This window comes from Ambystoma mexicanum, chromosome 8, assembly GCF_040938575.1.
Source record: "Ambystoma mexicanum isolate Mex_15411 chromosome 8, UKY_AmexF1_1, whole genome shotgun sequence".
NCBI lineage: Eukaryota > Metazoa > Chordata > Amphibia > Caudata > Ambystomatidae > Ambystoma > Ambystoma mexicanum.
This window is the reverse complement of record NC_090929.1, coordinates 458,413,048-458,430,943: the sequence shown is the minus strand read 5'-3', so window position 1 is coordinate 458,430,943 and position 17,896 is coordinate 458,413,048. Positions and strand designations below refer to the sequence as shown.

Here is a 17,896-nt window from a genome sequence, read left to right as displayed (position 1 = left end):
TAGATCTTCTCCTCCCCTGGGCCAAAGAGCTCTTCCTGCCACAAAAAATGTGGGACTGGTGAGTGTAACTCCTTTTATTTTTCCATTCCGGTGGTCTAGTGCCTGGTTTTCACAGGTCTTTTTGTCCTGTTTTTCTATTCTGTTTGGCTGCACCAAAGAACCCTGGGTGATGTCCCTTTGGGCACATGACTATGGGGATTGTGGAGGGCCAGAAGGATGCAGACTCTTTGAGGACATTTTGAATAAGACTTATTAAAAATGTATAGGAAGGCCTAACTTTCCCTATCTCTTGGGTATTCCCTACCTATTTTATTAATACAGTGCTAGTCGTCATCTTATAATGTCCAAAAAAAAGAAAATGCATCTTTCGTCCAAAAGCTATCTAACCCTATCACTTATATGAACAAAATAAGGACCAGAGAATAACTCCCTTCTCCTGTTTGATGCTTCTCGCACTAGCCTTCTTGGTTTAAAAAGAGTTCCTTCGATAGTCTTTAGCAACTCTCCGGATTAATTCCAGTAGCTCTTTCCTCCAAGTTGGGAAATGTAACTTTTGTTTTTAGCAGTGCCTTTCCTTGACTCATCACAAAGGCTATCTTGGCCTGCAGATCCTCTGTATTGTATTCTTACTTTATTCCCACGGTTGTACCTTTGACTCTGCATTTGTTTTCCCTTCTTTCCTCGTTAAATGTATATCTGCTTTATCATTACTTCTTGGGATCCTCTCTATCGTTTTGTTTCCTTTATTAAGAAATATTCAGATTGCTTCCATTCCACCAGAGTTAAGGGGTGTATCAGCTATTTTTACTCCCTAAAAGTTGGCAAATACTCCCCAAAAATAAACAATATAAAAATAGGGAGTAAAAATATCCCCAACAAAAAATAGGAACAAATTCTTGTTCCCCTGTGTTCACCCTCATGGCCCAATGGATGTGTTTGTACCAGTAGTGCACATAGTACCACAGGGAAAAAACACTATTTTAACTGCCTCATTGGAAGAAGTAAACATGTATCTTCTAATGTGCATGGAAAAACTAGGTGCAAAGAAATAAATATTAAAAAAATATTTCCGATTTTCAGTCAAAACCTATTTACTTGCATTGGGAATTGGATTTACGTTCTTTCTCAAGTAAGATACCCTTTTCATTCACCTTCCTTTCAGGGAACATTCATATTCTCTTTCTTTTACAGCTTTTTCATTGGCACTGAGACGAGTTCTCCAACTCCTTTAATATTATTTTGTTGCTTTCCTGTGTGTCCCCATTTCCCCATTAGCTTATGTTTGATTGGGGACCGTTTTTGGGACCCTCACGGTTCATTCTTCTCCTACAATTCTGTGTTGCACCGCCGACTTGTCTCTCTCTCTCTGCGTCTGTTGGGCATTTTGTGCTTCTTCTCTCGGGTACTCTTCTTTGGAACGGGGAGTTGTCCCACTTGCTGTGGCTTCCCAGAGGCAGTCTCAGGGCTGCCACCACATCTCTCTCTCTTGCTCTCTTGCTTTTGCGCTCCACACAAGGCAGCTTTGCTCTGGTTATGCTCGGTGTTCCCTTCTCTGCTTACCAGCAACCTCATATTCAATGGCTCTGCGTCCTGCTGTGGCTCCCTCTCCTCTCAGGTTTGCGTTTGCAGGAGAGGCCCCCTGCTTTTACGTTCCTCTTCCACTCTGCTCCTCCTTCCTGACACATCTCTGACCTTTAATCAACTCATCTGTGAATGGTCTACTTCCAAGGGACAGTTTCTCTTTCCTCAGGATGATAGTCTGTTTGCATCTTCTTCAATCCAGTCTGTGTACTTTTTTGACAGTCCCCATGTATGCCATCATGGTTCCTGCATCAGGGAGTTCCTCGCAGCAACGGGAGTCCTTGTCCCTTAAGAGGGAGTCGCTCCCGGTGAGGTCCCACTTGCCTCAACACCTAGAAAGAGGGTGTTGCGGAGCAGGCTCAACTCCCTATCCTCACGAGGGGTTAGAGGGGACTCCCATTGGGGGGGGGGAAGAGACGAGTTTGCTTGCTTTATCATAAGATCCAAACCACAAGTGCCCACAAGACTTGTGGCATAGGTTTGCAATGGCTTCATTCCAATACCTAAATGTAGTGCCTCTTGCGCCGATGACTCATAAATCCTTGCCTGAGATGCGCTTGGAAGTACTGCCTGGTTGATCTAAACGGCAAGTAACCAACTGTGTTGGTTGGGGGTGTCCCCAGTGATCATACACCTTGAGGAGGGATTAGGAATGTGGCAAATCCTCCTTCCTAAAATTAGTTTTAAACCTGTCTTCACATGATGGCACCTGCAATGAGGCTCAGGAAACAATTGCAACAAATCACTTCCCATGGCTTTTAATCTAATGCTCTGGACGTCTGTTTTGTACTCCTACTTCATACTGTACTACATGATGGGTGCAGAGATTCCATCTCAAACCATTGGTTTATCACTCGGAACCCATGGATCCTCTCACTAGCGGTGATGGGGTATCTACTTCCACTGCCCCACCCTCCCACACTCTTCCCCTTCAAACAAAAGGTTGGCGACTGCCTCCTTGTGATCATCCATCCCCTTGCACCTCAGGAGGTTGAGGATGTCCTTCTCCACAAGCAACTAGCGGATGCTTCTGCAGTTTCTTCACTGTAGGGAAATACCAGAATGGTGGTCTGAGGACTATCCTTTAACTGTCCAAGTTCAAACCGCACTCCGGCTTGGGTAATAATAGTAATCCCTATTTCTTAGAGAGGTCTACACACACACACACACGGGTCTCGGAGCGCTGAAATAACAGATGTTCTGATGCTTGTTAATCTGCTTAGAATCACATGCTGTGCATATAGTCCGACATCCAATGGTAACCGCAGAGTATTGTATGGTCTTTCGGGGACCGAAAGGGGACGTCGGCATAGGCGTGTCGGTAACACTATCCCTATCGTGACATGTAGTTTACCCAATATCCCTCACCCGCCGAGGTCCCACAGATTGTTTTTTTTCCGCCCAGATATGCAAATGGTTGCCCTATTGCAGAGAAGTTGTTTTTCCTGGTATACCGACTTTGTCGGTTATTTCCCCAAAGACACTTAGACGGTGTTCAGATACTACGACGAAGATTGCGGGAACTTTCGACTGTGGTGGATTTCAACGCTAAAGATCCGACGGCGGAGCCATCCATGTGGCTGGGCCCTCTGGCCGGCCTACACAGTAGGAAGAGTGGGGTCGGGGTGATCATATCTTCTATGTCGCTCTTCTCTTTTTTTTTTTTTTTCTCCTTACCCTCTAGGTCTAGTCATCACCTTCATTACCTTTAGCTATGGAAAGACACCATTTTGGTTTTGCCCTTCTTGCAGGGTCATATACCAGTGGAAGGACTAGCACGATAAGTGCAATAACTGTCTGCCCCTTGACCATGACGAAGCACGGTGCACAGCCTGTAGACTCCTTCGACCCAAAACACTTAAGGAGCGCTGCGTTAAGCGGTGGGCCGCCTACGGCATATCGCGGGCTGGATCTTATTGATTTCCCCCCCCCCGAAAGTGACGGGGGCACTAGTGATGACCAAGCATCCGTGCCAGATGCCCTGACCCCTCTAGGCCTGATGCATGTCACGCTATGGGGACAACATCTGGTGACGGGCTTACAGAAAACACACAACCCAATCCCGGTTTCGACGGTTCTGCCGAAACGGGCGAAAGCGCCGACAGGACCCCCGAAAGATTTCGACAGATTCCTCTGATCTTGAAGATCAAAAGCCTTCCCCACATCCGCAGCAGCGTCTTGGGACTGGGCCTTCGAAAATAAAGGGCGCTTCCTCAAAAACACATCTGGCCGGCAAAGCACATTCAGTTGATGCTCCAATGCCCCCTAATGCCCCCGTAGAAGAAAAATCTGCCGCTAGGCCTTATAGTCTCGGTAAGAGAAAAATCTACTGCTAGGCTTCCTAGCCATACGGCAAGGACCACTTTGCTGGACATCGCCGAAAGCATTGCGAGAATTACTTCCACAGTGGGGTTGCAGCCTAGAGAGTCGATGAAGCGCAAGGAGCGTGCCACGGACACATCGAAAGACGCGCCACAGCACCCCGATGATCGTGAGGACTACCAAGACAGTCATGAACTTTGTCTAGCGCTATTGGCAATACACTTCGGCTCCATAGGGAGGAAAATGAACATTTTCCACCCATTGACCCTTCTGGTTCGTCTAAATGGACCAGGGAGAGATTTGAAGGGTGCATGGACCGTTTGGAAAGGTTTGTCAGGTTTTCAGAGCACCCTTCCCCCAAGAGACCTCGGGAGGACCCCCACTTCTTTGTCAACTTATTTCCTGGAAATAGAGGACCTTCTCAAAAAGATTTCACTTCCATCCACCCTGAAGATGAAATCCAGATGGACACTAGACATTTACGATGAGGAAGGGGTTACTACCTTCCTACAGGACTACACTGAAGATGACCAGGTGGATGCCACGGAAAACTGGGGGCCCCAGAGCACAAAAACCACACCATCTGGTGAAGGGGGCAATGGGTCACTTGACTCACTTATGCCCCTTTGGGACTCAAACACAGGGGCCCTGGACTTTTGGCGCCTGGCTCATATAGCGATGTGAGCAGGAACACTTTATTTCAGTGCAGGAGTGCTTTTATTTTACAAGAACTTTCCAGGTGCTGAAAGCCTTTATTCCAGAGAACATCACCATGTCTGACTCATTGGGCATGGCTCCCTAGGCCTGGTCTTCAGGTGTTGACTCATCAGGTGTGGCAGGGCATGGCAGCAGGCTGGCCAGAGCTACTGGGCGTGGCCGGGAACAAGACTATATAAACCCACGGACCCCTCGAGCAAACGGTTTGTGTTACTTTGAACCTCCGTGCAATGTGACGCTCACTGCCGCCTGGACCAGCTACTTACCTCGTGATCCTGCAACAACAGCATCCTTACCTGGACCCTGGCTCGCATCTCACGTCAACGCTCCATCTTCTTGGCAGATCCTGAATCGACGCTGCAGCACCTGCGCTCTGTCCTACAAAGCCAAAGTCCTGAAATGAGAAAAGAAGACAAGACAAGATTAGAACTCCCGAAAACACCCAACCCAGGGTCGCGTCGCATTTAAAACCCAACGCGCACCCTAAGGCACCATTAAAGGCTACCTAGCAGCTGTCGGACCATCTCAGCCCCGCTCCTCAGTACCGCTGGCTCCGCTTCTGCTACCGCCGGCACCGTTACACCACCTGCAAGGGGAGAGAGCAGAGAAAAGAGACATTACATACAATGGACAGAGAGCGAACTTGAGAAATACAATTGCATAAGTCGGAAGACGAGCAGGCAAGTGGAAACAAGGGAAACACTTACTTACAAGAGAAGTGGACTAGTTGCAGCTGGCCTGGACTTCCACGACAAGGGACCAGTGAAAGAACTCGGTTCCCTTCAACAAGCACCCCTGCCAGAAGCAGCAGGACGGAGAGATAATCATCATCATCATCATCATTCAGCAAGTGAGCCTCAAGAGTAGTGCAACCTGAGGGAAGCCACATCCAGGGAGAAGAGTTCTAGAGAAGGGGTCAGGGAGCACAGGCTGCATACTCGTACAACCCCCCTCCCCCTTATATTCACACAGGAACCGCACTGCTCATCACCGCAGTTCCCCATACAGTCGCAGAGGGAGGAACAGACGAGAGGAGTTTCATCCCTGGGAGGGGTGCGCCCGGGCCCCCAACGCCTCGGCGGAAACCAGGTGAGCGTAACACTGTTTGTTTGGATTCCCCTCCTTCCACTCGGGCACGCCAGGCTTCACCAGTAGACCATCAGATGGCTTTCAATGCCATCCTAAGGAAAGCAGCCTATTTACTTCCATACCGCCACCCAGGAGGCCATACCTGAACATAATTTCGTGGAGGACATTCTCAAAGAGAATTACCCCCCCCCCCCCCATCCCCCCTGCAGCCAAGCCATTCCTCCTTAATTCCATCAAAAGGAGATTGGCTCCTTCCCTGCTCACACCAGCCCAGACCAAGGCAGTGAATCCAAGGGTGGAGGAATTATTTCGGCCATCACCTACCGACCCTCAATATATTAAAAGCTATGCCACCCCCGATTCTCGAGTGGTTACCACCACCCGGAAACGGGCAGGAGTACCCCATGCTACAGGAGAGGCACCTCCCGATAAGGAGTCAAAAAGACTGTACGCCTTGGGTAAGCGAATTATCACGGCAGCTGCATTTACCACGGTCATAGCAAACGCTACATTGCTTGCTAGTTATGCCGATGCACAGTGGTACGTGGTGCAGAAAGGTCTCCAGGAAGTGCCTGAACCCGCAAGAACCAAATTACTCTCTATCGTGCCCGAGGGCAGACAGGTTAACACAAATGTAATAAAGAACACCCTGGATACTGCGGGGACGGCAGGAAGGTCCCTAGCTCAGGGCACCCTGCTCAAACGGCACGGTTGGCTCTGAAACTCAGGCTTCAAGCCGTAAACCCAAGCATCCCTTATAAATAAACCTATCGAGGAATAAAACCTCTTTGGTAAAGCAGTCGACGATGACCTAGAGACTGCAAAAAGAGTATTAGACTCTTTAAGCCTCTTCAACAAATCACTCAGAAGCCCCTCGCCCCAGAAGGGAAGTGGGTCCTGCCGGTCCTTTTGAGGCCAGTCCCGTTCCTCACAAAACATGTACAACACGGGGAAACAACTGGAACTTGGGGCAAACATCCAGCACCCACCAAGGGGTCAGCGCTCGGGAAGGGTAGAGGCAGAGGCCCCAACTCCAGGGGAGCCACAGCCTCTGGTCAGAAAAGACCTACGGATTCGGGTCCCCTCCCATGTCACCCCAGTCGGAAGGCGCTTAACATCTTTCCTTTCGGCATGGGAAGGAGTTACATCAGACCAGAGGGTTCTAAAAACGGTCGCCCACGGGTACTGTGTGGAGTTTGCCGGACCCCTACAATTCAGACCGCCCAAGACGCCTGATACCAGACCATCTGCGAATCCTGAAACAAGAGGTGGAAACACTGCTGGAAAAGGATGCCATAGAAGCCATCCCTATTCTCCAGGTAAACAAGGGTATTTATTCAGTGTACTTCCTTGTACCCAAAAATGACCTCACCATGCACCCTGTACTAGACTTGCGCCCAGCAAACAAATTTGTCAAACATCAAAAGTTTCCTATGGTAACTTTGCAGGAAGTAATCCCACTGTTGAAACAGGGGGATTACATGGCAACACTGGACATGAAAGATGCATACCTTCATATGTCAATGTTGCCAGCACACAGAAAATAGCTAAGGTTTGTGATAGAGGACAAGCACTATCAATTCAAAGTCTGCATTGCCTCGGCACCAAGGGTGTTTACAAAGGTCCTGGCAGTAGCGGCAGCACACCTGCGCAGACTCTCCGTCCTGGTTTACCCTTGCCTCGACGACTGGCTCATAACAGGGGACTCTTAGAAAACATGCATATTGAATACTCAGAAGACAATAGACCTCCTGTTCAATCTGTGTTTCTCAATCAACCAGAAGAAATCCAGCTTGGACCCCAGTCAAGTCGAGCAATTTCTAGGAGCTCTAATTCAGACAAAAGACGGCCTTGTCTTCCCCTCCAACGAGACGGTTCAGTAGATGCTTTCTCAGATCCCTCAATATGTAGTCATTTGGGAAGGGACGGTATGCAAGGTCATGCGCTTGCTAGGTATGATGGCGTTGTGCATTTACTTAGTTCCCCACGTGCGGCTGCGCACGCGTCTCATGCAAGAGTGGCTCAACAGCCAGTGGTTCCAGGACAATGGACAATTGGAAGATTTGGTAGTTGTCTCACCAGCCCTCGTTCTCTCTCTGCAGTGGTGGTCGAGGGAAAACCTCTTGAAGGGGGCCACCTTCACCATCCTCGCAGTAGAAGCCACTCTCACAACAGACGCATCTCTCTACGGGGTGGGGGGTGGGGGAGGGCTCAGCTGCTTCAGCAGACAGCGCATGGAATGTGGTCCCCACAAGTAGCATCCAACCATATAAATCTTTTAGCGCTGCTAGCGGTGTTCAAAGCACTGAAGGCCTTTTAAACACAACTACAGGGAAAGACAGTCCTGGTCCTAACAGACAGGACCACAGCCATGTATTACCTAAACAAACACGGGGGCACACGCTCTCCATGGCTATCCAAGTTGTCCTAGAATATTTGGATGTGGGCTCTCACGCACAAGATGTTTTACTGTCCCAACATGTCCCAGGAGAACTCAATCTTCTAGTGGACGTGCTCAGCAGAGATTTCCCACTGCCCGTAGAATACGAATGGCGTCTGCACGAAGACATCGTCTCCGTCTTCTCAGAATGGGGCTTCCCAGAGATCGACCTGTTCGCAATTCAGGAGAATGCCCAATGCCAAGACTATGCCTCCTGGTACCCCCAGAACCGCTCCGAGGGGAACGGACTCTGGATAGCATGGTCAGGGAAATTTGTCTGCTTTTCCCCTGACTCCCCTACTCAACAAGATAGTGCACAACCAGTTGCTATGATTCTGGTGGCCCCCATGTGGGCCCACCATTCCTGGTTAGCTCATCTAATGGAAATGTCCCTCTTCCCACCCCCACCTGCCCCCCATGTGAGACTACCCTGCCCGTACAACATGTCTCAGGTCGGAGGGGAGAACCTACACCCATGCCCGCAAACTCTGAATTTAGCGGCTTGGCTCCTGAGGTCATAGAGTTTGGACACCTTCAACTCCCTTTTGTTACAGTCCTCAGGGATAAGGTGGTTCTGCGCACTCATCCCAGATTTGCACCTAAATTCATCTCGAAGTTCCATGTGAACCAAACAATCGAACTAACCACTTTCTCCCAGAATCCCACTAGCATGGCCGAAAGAAGCCTACACACACATTAGATGTGGTCAGGGCAGTTATGTTTTACCTAGAAAGAACAAAACCACTGATAAAGACTAACCAGTTTTTAATTTCAGTGGCAGCTGGTAGAGAAGGGGATCCTGTCTCTAAATCAGCTATCTCAAGGTGGATTGTCAAATGCATCGCACTATGTTACACTCTTGCTAAGAAAGAACTGCCCTTCAAGCCTAGAGGACACTCTACTCGGGGCACTGGGGCTTCCATAGTATTTATTGCAAATGTTCCCCTTGAGTCCATTTGCAAAGCGGCAACCTGGAGTTCTGTACACACCTTTACAAAACACTATTGCCTAGATACTCTTTCTAGATCTGATTCTCAGGTGGGACAAGCAGTATTCAGACATCTTTTCAGTACTGTTCCTTCTCACAACCCACCTCCAACGCCGGGCACTGCTTGCTAGTCTATGCACAGCATGTGAATCTAAGCAGATACAATCATCAGAAATGCTATTAGAGTAAGTAATGCATGTCCTATCATTATCCCAGTTTGGTACTCAATTTATCAACCTTGACAGGATGAAAGGCTGAGTTGACCTTGCCGAATTCAAATCTACCACAGCAGGCTGCGCACCAATATCGGGGGCGAGTTTTCACCTTGCTGTGCTATCTTACCGGCATTCCTAACTCCCAGCAAAGGTTTGGCTCTTAACAATGCAGATCTTTATATGCATATTTGCCTACACACGTGTTCCTTCTCCAACCCCCCCTAGCACCACCTTCTCTCGTTTTTTTCTTTTTTTTCCTTCTAAATCGCCCCCCCCCCATCTTCCCCTAGTGTCCCCTGTCAGGCAGACCTTAGTTTGGGCTGGCATCAGCATCAGTATCCATTATCGGAATCATTTTGGCCCATCACCGTGTTCTCCCTCCACCTTACGCTTGGTCTTATTCCTCTTTGGTCCTGTGTGTCTGTGTAAGGAAGTCTATTACCCCAACACAAACTCTGACATTTATTGGGCATTTGGGTGTTACAAGAGGAGTCGGGTAGTTTCTAGCGATTGATTTTTGGCACCATTTGAGGAACTTGGTATTGTAGGATCTTGGTGTTAATATATTGCATTCTGGCTGTTCCTTTTCTAGAATGAGGAGGATCCAAGTTCACCAGGCTCAGCGTTTGGGCCAGCTGTGGGCCGCAGTTATTCCAGATGTTTGCTATGGATATTATGGACTACCTTCTGTGTTGAAACCAGGTTTAAAACTTACTTTAATGGTTCCTCTTTTGCTTCTCTAACAGCAATGATGTACGTTTTCAATGACTCTTGGCATATGGGTGGGATTCTAGTGGCTGATTTGAGACCTTTGTGAACTGTCTGCTTTTCCCTTCTTTATCCACATTTATATTTAGCAGTTGAAGACCATTCTAGTCATGGGCTGCAGAGGTTTCCTCTCCTTGGACAAAACCATAACCATTTTACATGTGAACAAGCAAGGTGGGTTACGATTTTCCCACATTTTACTGGCTTTGTAATTATGGAATTGGCCATTTGCCTATTGGATCTCTTTAGTCATCTATTCAAGAGGGTTCCTAAATTCCAAAGTAAATACGATGAGACTGCACACCCTTGCACCCCTCTTGTCCGTACTTTTAAATCCTGGTGATGAGGCATGTTTTTTCTAAACGAAGCATCTCTTGGTGGGATCGCTACAAATTCTGAAAGAACGGAGTGTTGTGGCATGTCATAAGGAGGATGTGGACTCTGATTTCACTTTGATGTTTATTAAAGAAAAGGGGAAAAAAGCTGAACTTTAGCTATGCTGTAAGGCATCCCTACCTAGCAAAACTAGCTAAGGTGCTAATCAGTCATCCATGAATGTCCAACAGAATCTAATTCTTGAGGTGGGAGGGTTGGTTTATGCACCAGACCATACACATGATGTAGAAATGTCCTTGCTCCTTTCGGTAAAGTGTATTTTAGTCTCTCTTCTCAAATGTTACATTTTTTATTCACACAGTGATTTGATTCGTCGTGATTTGTTAATTAGTCACAAATCCTTAGTACAATGTTTCATCATTGAGTTATATTTACATAGATTGTCAATTCTTCAAAATTAACATTTTTGAGTCATCCTTCCTCTATTTTTCCTCTACACCTGTTTCACCACATTAAGAATACTGTGGATTTTCAAGATCCTCCAAACTCCCAGCAGAGGTTTGGCTCTTAACAATGCAGATCTTTATATGCATATTTGCCTACACACGTGTTCCTTCTCCAACCCCCCCCCCACCCCCAAGCACCACCTTCTCTCGCTTTTTTTCTTTTTCCTTTTTTTTCCCCCCTAGTGTCCCCTGTCAGGCAGACCTTAGTTTGGGGTGGCATCAGCATAAGTATCCATTATCGGAATCATTTTAGCCCATTTCCTTCTGGGCCTCATTACGACCCTGCCGGTCCGGAAAGAGCGGCGGTGGTGGTAAAACTGCTGCTACCTTCTTTCCGGACCGGCTGATTAAGAGTCCTGCAGGCGGGAGGTGTCGCTCCCGCCAGGTCTGACTTGGCAGGTTTAACACCACCCGCCTGCAGGCGGACATAGAAACACCGGCACCATTACAGCATGGTGCCGGTGTTCCCACTTCCCCATTCCCATGCAGTCGTATAGGACTCCATGGGAATGGGGACTTAGAGAATTCTGCCTCCGGGATTCCCGGGTCACTGGGGTTGTAATGCCCGGGTGATTCCGGGAATCACGGAGGCGGAATGGCGGAAGGCGGAATACGAGTCCGGCAGTAACCTGCCGGTTTTTCCGGCGCAGTTACCGCCGGACTCGTAATGAGGCCCACTATCTTCACAGAATCTCTCCACTGTCCAAATTAAGCCTAACTGACCCTACCACTAGGACTACAACTAAAGACCGGAGAAAGACTCAGTTCTCCAGGAGTTTATTTGCTTCTTGCAGATTTCTGTTTCAATAGTTGATTTTCAGATGGTCTCTGGTGACTGTTTTGGTCAGTTCATCTTGATCCTGCCTACAGGGTAACGTTATCCAGTATTTATAACCCTCTCCTTTTATTTTACTTTCTTGGCCATTAATTATCCAGCATTTATTCTGATCTATTACTTGAGGTTGCACTATTCGGATGTCTTAATCTTGACTGAGATGAGTAAAATTGGTCTTGTAACAATTCTCATTCAGTCTCTTCACTTTTCGACTGTAATAGTATGATTGGTCCCAAATTGATTCTGTTTCCCTCCCGGTTCTTCCAGGACTTCTATGTGCTAGGTTCTATATATCGTCCGCTTGGTCTCTCCTGTAATGCCTCTTCTTTCATGCCTTTGTCAAGGATGGTCATATGATACTTTCCGTATCATTGGGTTCCGCGTCTCTGGCTACAGAGTGGTTTCGGCATTGTTTGGGGGACTCCTGGTCCACAACGAGGTGGTCACGCCACTACTTTCTCTGTCTATCTCTCTCTGGACTCCAGGGCGCTCTGTGTCCGACTTCACTTTCCTGGGTTTCCTCAAGGCAAGACTGTCAAGTCATGATTTTCCAAGTACCTCCGTCCCCAAGCACCAGTCAGGGAAGCGCAAACCACTCCTATACGAGTTATTAGGGCCATAGGTGGACTGGATCCGCAGCACCGGTACCCCAGGTAACTGGAAAGAAAGGAACGGTGTTAGCTCAATAATATGTGGTATCGGGGAAAAATGTATGGAGACAGGTAATGTGACCTACCTAGTAAGGTGCCAAAGGATGAACCATGAAGAAGGGAGGAAAAACACAAAAAAAAGAAACTCCTTTCCTAGGGGAACAAGTGTGCAGCAGTTGTAAAGTTCTAGTCGACGTTCCAGGATAAACGTCCAACAGAAGCAGAACCAAGGCCAAAGTACTTGTAAAGTTCAAGAGTGAATCCAGGTTGTCAAGGCAGAAGGAAAATCCAGTAGAAATCCAGAGTAGAAAAAGCCAAGTCCAAAAACGCACCAGTTTAATCAGTATTCCAGGGGTAATCCAATAGCAATCCAGAGGTACAAGGAGCCAAGGTCATAAGCACAAAACACAGGTAAGCAGAGTTCCCAAAAAAAGCTCCACTCGACACAACAGCTAAGAAGCACTGAGTGAATGGTAGCTGTGGCTTTTATGGAGGACTTCCTGGTCATGTTACATCATGCGAGTGAGGCATGCCGTGCTCTTGCTGTGTATCCAGAAGCCGCCATGGCAACTGCCAGCGGCGATGTAGCGGCAGCCGAAAATGCTGTGAGGGAGAACCGCGGCATCTCGGAGTCCCCTGCAAAAGTGTGGGCGGAGCCGCCCTGGAGTCGGCGCCAGAACTAGAGCCTGCAAGGTGCCAGACTCCAAGAACGCAACTGCAGTGAGTGCGTGACGGACGCCACGTGTCTAATTCTGCTTTGTGTTCCTTTCCGGTCACAGGACTCTGCACGTCCAACTCAGCTCTCGTTTTGTAACTTGCTGGCTTTTCTCTTTTCCAGTCAACTCCCCTCTCCTGCGTGACATAGGTTTGGGACTTCCCCCGGCGTACATCCGGGCCTTTCTCTTTCGCATGGCTTCTCTCCTCCATATAATCTCCTCCTCCTCCTCCTCATGCTGGCTTCTTCATACATGCTCTCAGAAGTATCGTAGAGAGGGTTTTTAGGGAGTTCTTCATTGAAATGGGCACCCTTGTCCTGCAAGGGTGCATCTCTCCCGGTGAGGCCCCACTTGCCTCTACCCCTTCGGAGGGTATTGCGGAGCTGGCTCGCCTCCCTAGCCTCACAGGGGTTGGAGGGAAGCTCTCGCTTGGGGAGAAGGGACTAATTCCCCCGATTCGTCACAGTGTTCACTTAATCATCATGGAAAATGAAATGCTGCTCCTCCCATGGAAGAATCTGTTAACCTATGAATTCCCAGAGTGATGCACATACTCAGAATGAGTTGTCATTGCTCCTTAATCCTGGTGGTCCTGTTCTGGCCCAACAGCATGTCGTTCTGACTTCCTTGTCCATTCTTTAGGTCTTCCTTGCCTCCTCAGGGAAGATCTGATTCTCTAGCACCAGAATTAGTATTTAACCCTTTCACTCAAGGAGAGATATTAGCAGCCTGATACCCACACACAACACCAAAGTGAAGAGATTGTGTAAAGGATTCAATCTACTGTCATTTGTGATCAGCATGACTAAGTCTGGTTTTCAAGTGGGTTCTTGCAGGACATTTCTTTCCACAGTAGCCTATTTCTCTCCCTAAGCAACCCTTTATTAGAAAGCACTTGGATGTCTTTGGGAACTTGTTTGCCACTAGTGAAAATCTTCACCTACTTTGGATTTTTAATGTAAACCTTTTGTGGTCCTGTCTTTTTGGCATTCTCATTTTGTGGGTCTCTTGGCAAATTGCCTACTTGTGGACAGTCAAGTCTGTTGGGCACACAAGTAAGCTGTAGGACTTTAATCCAGATAGCCCTATACTATCAGGACCTCCAGCTAACTGGCGTTGTTTACTTACATTGTACAAATAGTTTGCCCCCTATAGACTGATTGGTTTCCTCAAAGTACTCTGTTGTGCACTGCATAGTCTCTTGAATTTTTCGATGGTTAAAATGTTAAGAAGCTCCCACCTTAAATAGGGTTGCGTGCTCGTGCTAGCAGGGGGGAGACTGCCCCTGTTGTCTTAGCAGCATTTCCCCTTTGGCATGATCTTTAGAGCAGCAACATGGGCTTTCCTGTGCCTTTTCGTAAACACTATCTTTTATACCTGTTATTTTGTCTTTGAATGTATTTGTCAGGTTATTTTTTCTAAGAAAGTTATTCGTAGGTAGAGCATTTTATTACACCTTTCTTATGTTCTTAATTCTACTTTCAGAGGAGGGTGTACCAAACCACTACGCATGTACCGTCTGAACTGGGAAAGATTGTGGATGAAGAAACCTTTGAAAAATCTCGACTTTATCAGTTGGACAAAAGTGGTTTCGCATTTTGGTCTGGACTTTATTCTGAGACTGAGGGCACAGTGAGTACTGAAAAAAAATATTTTTGCTATTGTCCTGCCGCCATGTACTTTGCTCATGTTTTAGGGCACAGATTGGATGCTTAGAAGATGACATGAGAAACAGTGAAGCATTTGGTCCAACAGTGAAATATGCAGTCTTCGTTTTCCCCACCGGTCACACAAATTGAATTTGTCCCTAAATAGTGAAGTAATCCTGCACAGACTTTACCAAAGATAGGCCTGGTCTACAGTATTTGTGGACAGTGTTTGATAGTGCTCAATCTACTGTGGGTAATTTTGTTTTAACTTTGATCTTTAATCTTTACCAATACAAACCTCTTGGTAAACACAAAAATCTACTTATGTTTAATTCTCCCCCACCCCTAACATCGAACGTATACACTACTGGTCGTCTCGCCTAACGCATCATATCTGAAAGGTTATTAAAGCTAAAACAGTGATACTACCTCCCAGTGGGCCTGGTTTGCCCTCCTCAGAGGCCTGCGCCACCCCCACCCCCACCCCACCCTCAAGGGAAGTGCCAGTACGCTCACTCACCCCGTAAACCTGCTTCCCCACTTAAACAGAAACAGAACCCAGTCCTGATGGAACCCAGCAACAGAGTTGTTAACCAATGCCGTTTGTGTGGAGGATAGGGGGGTGGGTAGGTGGGTTACAGGGGACCATACAACAAGATCGTGAGAGGTGCCCATCGTGAGAGGTTGGTTCGAATCGCCTCCATCATGGGAACATAATTGAAATTGGCAAGCGAGTCTAGACATCTTGGCAGGGCTATTCCCAGGTATGTGATCTTTTCGGGCTCGACTTTCATACCTCTAAGTGTCTTGAGCTTCCAATCTGCAAGACGCAGCCGTATTACACTGGATTTTGACACATTAATTTTAAGACCAGAAAATTGCCCGACGGTTTCTATCTCCGCCAGCAGTTCAGGGAGCGAATGATGGACTTTGACCAGGTAACTCGAGCTGCAAACAGGGATAGTTTAAAGTTCACCTCCCCCACACTCAATCCCCTTAATCCCTGGGGTTTCCCTTATTGCAATCTCCAGTGACTCCATTGACCGGGCATAAATTAGGGGTGAAAGAGGGCACCCTTGCCTAGTGCCTCTGGTAAGATGGAAAGGAGCCGATAAAATCTCATTAACCGACACCTTGGCTACCGGATCCCTGGATAGGGCCGAAATCCACTGACGGAAGTTACGCCCAAACCCCCTTTTCTGCAGCACCTTCCCCATGTAGTCCTATTTCACCAGAACAAATGATTTTTCTGAGTTGATGTATACAAGACATGCATACTGCCGGAAATTTTAGCTACTTTAGAATTCATGCTTATGGTTTTCGGATCATCCTGCAGGCAGCAGTCCCGAGATCTGTCTTAACAAGAGGTCCAACTCCCTAACCATGGCGGCTCTCAAAAGGAAGATGTAGTGTTTGTCAGGTGTAGCCTACTCGGGCTCTCTAGTCTGTTCATGATTCCAATTTGCAATAAGTATGTCGCACAGCTGTTCACGTTGCCTACACCGAAATCTTATCTCAATTGTCAGAATTGACCACCACTGGATTTAAATACAATGTCACTGAAGCGTATGTTTCTTTTAAAAAAGCCCACCTCATCGGCCTACACGTGGAGATTTCAATGAAAGAAAGTCAGTGGCCTCCCCTTTAGCCATTGTATTTTGCATCTGATTGAGGAGACTATTGTCCAAGTGGACCCTTGTGCATTGTTTGTCTGAGTGCAGAGCAAGATTTATAATAGTTTGTGTCCCTAATGAGAACAAATTCAAAATATAGAATAAAAAAGATGGAATCCTGAAAATGTCAAATGAAAAGAGATGAAAACACATCAATTTGAAAAAAAGAATGCACAAAACATTTGTTACAGCAAACTATTTTGGGTTGGGGTTCGGTAAGCATCCAGTGGTATTGGGATGGGGAGGGTGATCAAATTTTGGTTTTATTAAGTTTTCTCAAACAAAACAATTGAGTTACAGTTAGAATTGGAACATTTCAAAAACTCGTTACTCTATTCACAACCTCCTGTTCCCCAGCAATCCCAACCCTCACCTCGACGAGCAGTGTTCATACAGAGAATTCGACACTTGTTAATTACTTAAGGTTTGTATACAATGTACGCCTTCCGCAATATCATCGTCCATAGTCCAGCACATGTAACACAAGGGCTGTTAAGCCCAGGTTGCCCAGGTACACACCTTGTATTAACCTCACACAAGAACATTCACCATACTATCCAACAATATTCCTACTGCCCCACATTCTTATATGAATCGGGCAGGTATTCATTCACAAAATCTTTCCACATCAACTCATTTTGAGCCGCTCTCCCACGGAGGGTGGCCGTGATTCGCTCCATTGTGTAGATGTTGGTTGCAATCCCGGTCCATTCTCTCAGGGTGGAGACTTGGCTAGCCTTCCAGGCATGTTCTTGCGGCAAGAAGTAGTGGAGCTACAATACCCCTTACTCTGTTCATTTCACCTTCAGTTTTCGAGGCCGAAGAGTACCCAGAGGGGCATAGTGTCCCTGGAGATCCCATCCGCCCGTTTGATTCAACTAAGAACTTTGTTCAAGTATGTCTGAACCCGGGGGCATCTCCACCACACATGCCAGTAGTCCGTCCTCTCCCCACACTTACGCCAGCATAAGTGTGGGGAGAGGACGGAAACATTTTTGCTAGTCTGTAAGGGTCGTATTGCCACCGATGAAGGAGTTTAATGGCGTGCGGCTTATATTGTGCCGCAATGGATACCTGTGAAGCTCCCTTGCAAATAATAGCCCATTCTTCTGGATCTAGCTCCCTGCCGAGATCTCGCTCCTATCTGCGTTTCAAGCTATCAGTTGATACCTTCCCCACCTCCAAAAGTGCCCTGTACATATTGGAGATTATGCCCCCGGTCCCAGACATTGTATTCAAGAGTTTTTCGAAGGGGTGCCTCTGTATTTTGTCACACCACTCCTTCCTCATGAGTGCCCTTTAACTGCAAGAAGAGGAACACCGAGAGTGGCTGTATCCCCAGGGCCTCTTGGAGTTCGGTGAACGTGAGGTAGACCCCTTCTGCTCAGCTGTCCTACTCTCTCAAGACCTG

General features: G+C 47.4%; 1 protein-coding gene across 1 annotated transcript in view; it reads left to right on the top strand.

Annotated features, from left to right (window-relative positions):
* ZMPSTE24 (zinc metallopeptidase STE24) overlaps positions 1-17,896 on the top strand; it is a 413,896-nt gene that overhangs the window by 28,337 nt on the left and 367,663 nt on the right. The window contains exon 2 of the mRNA XM_069610066.1: positions 14,649-14,795. Within this exon, the coding sequence (XP_069466167.1) occupies positions 14,649-14,795 (147 nt within the window). The remainder of the gene's footprint in view (positions 1-14,648; positions 14,796-17,896) is intronic.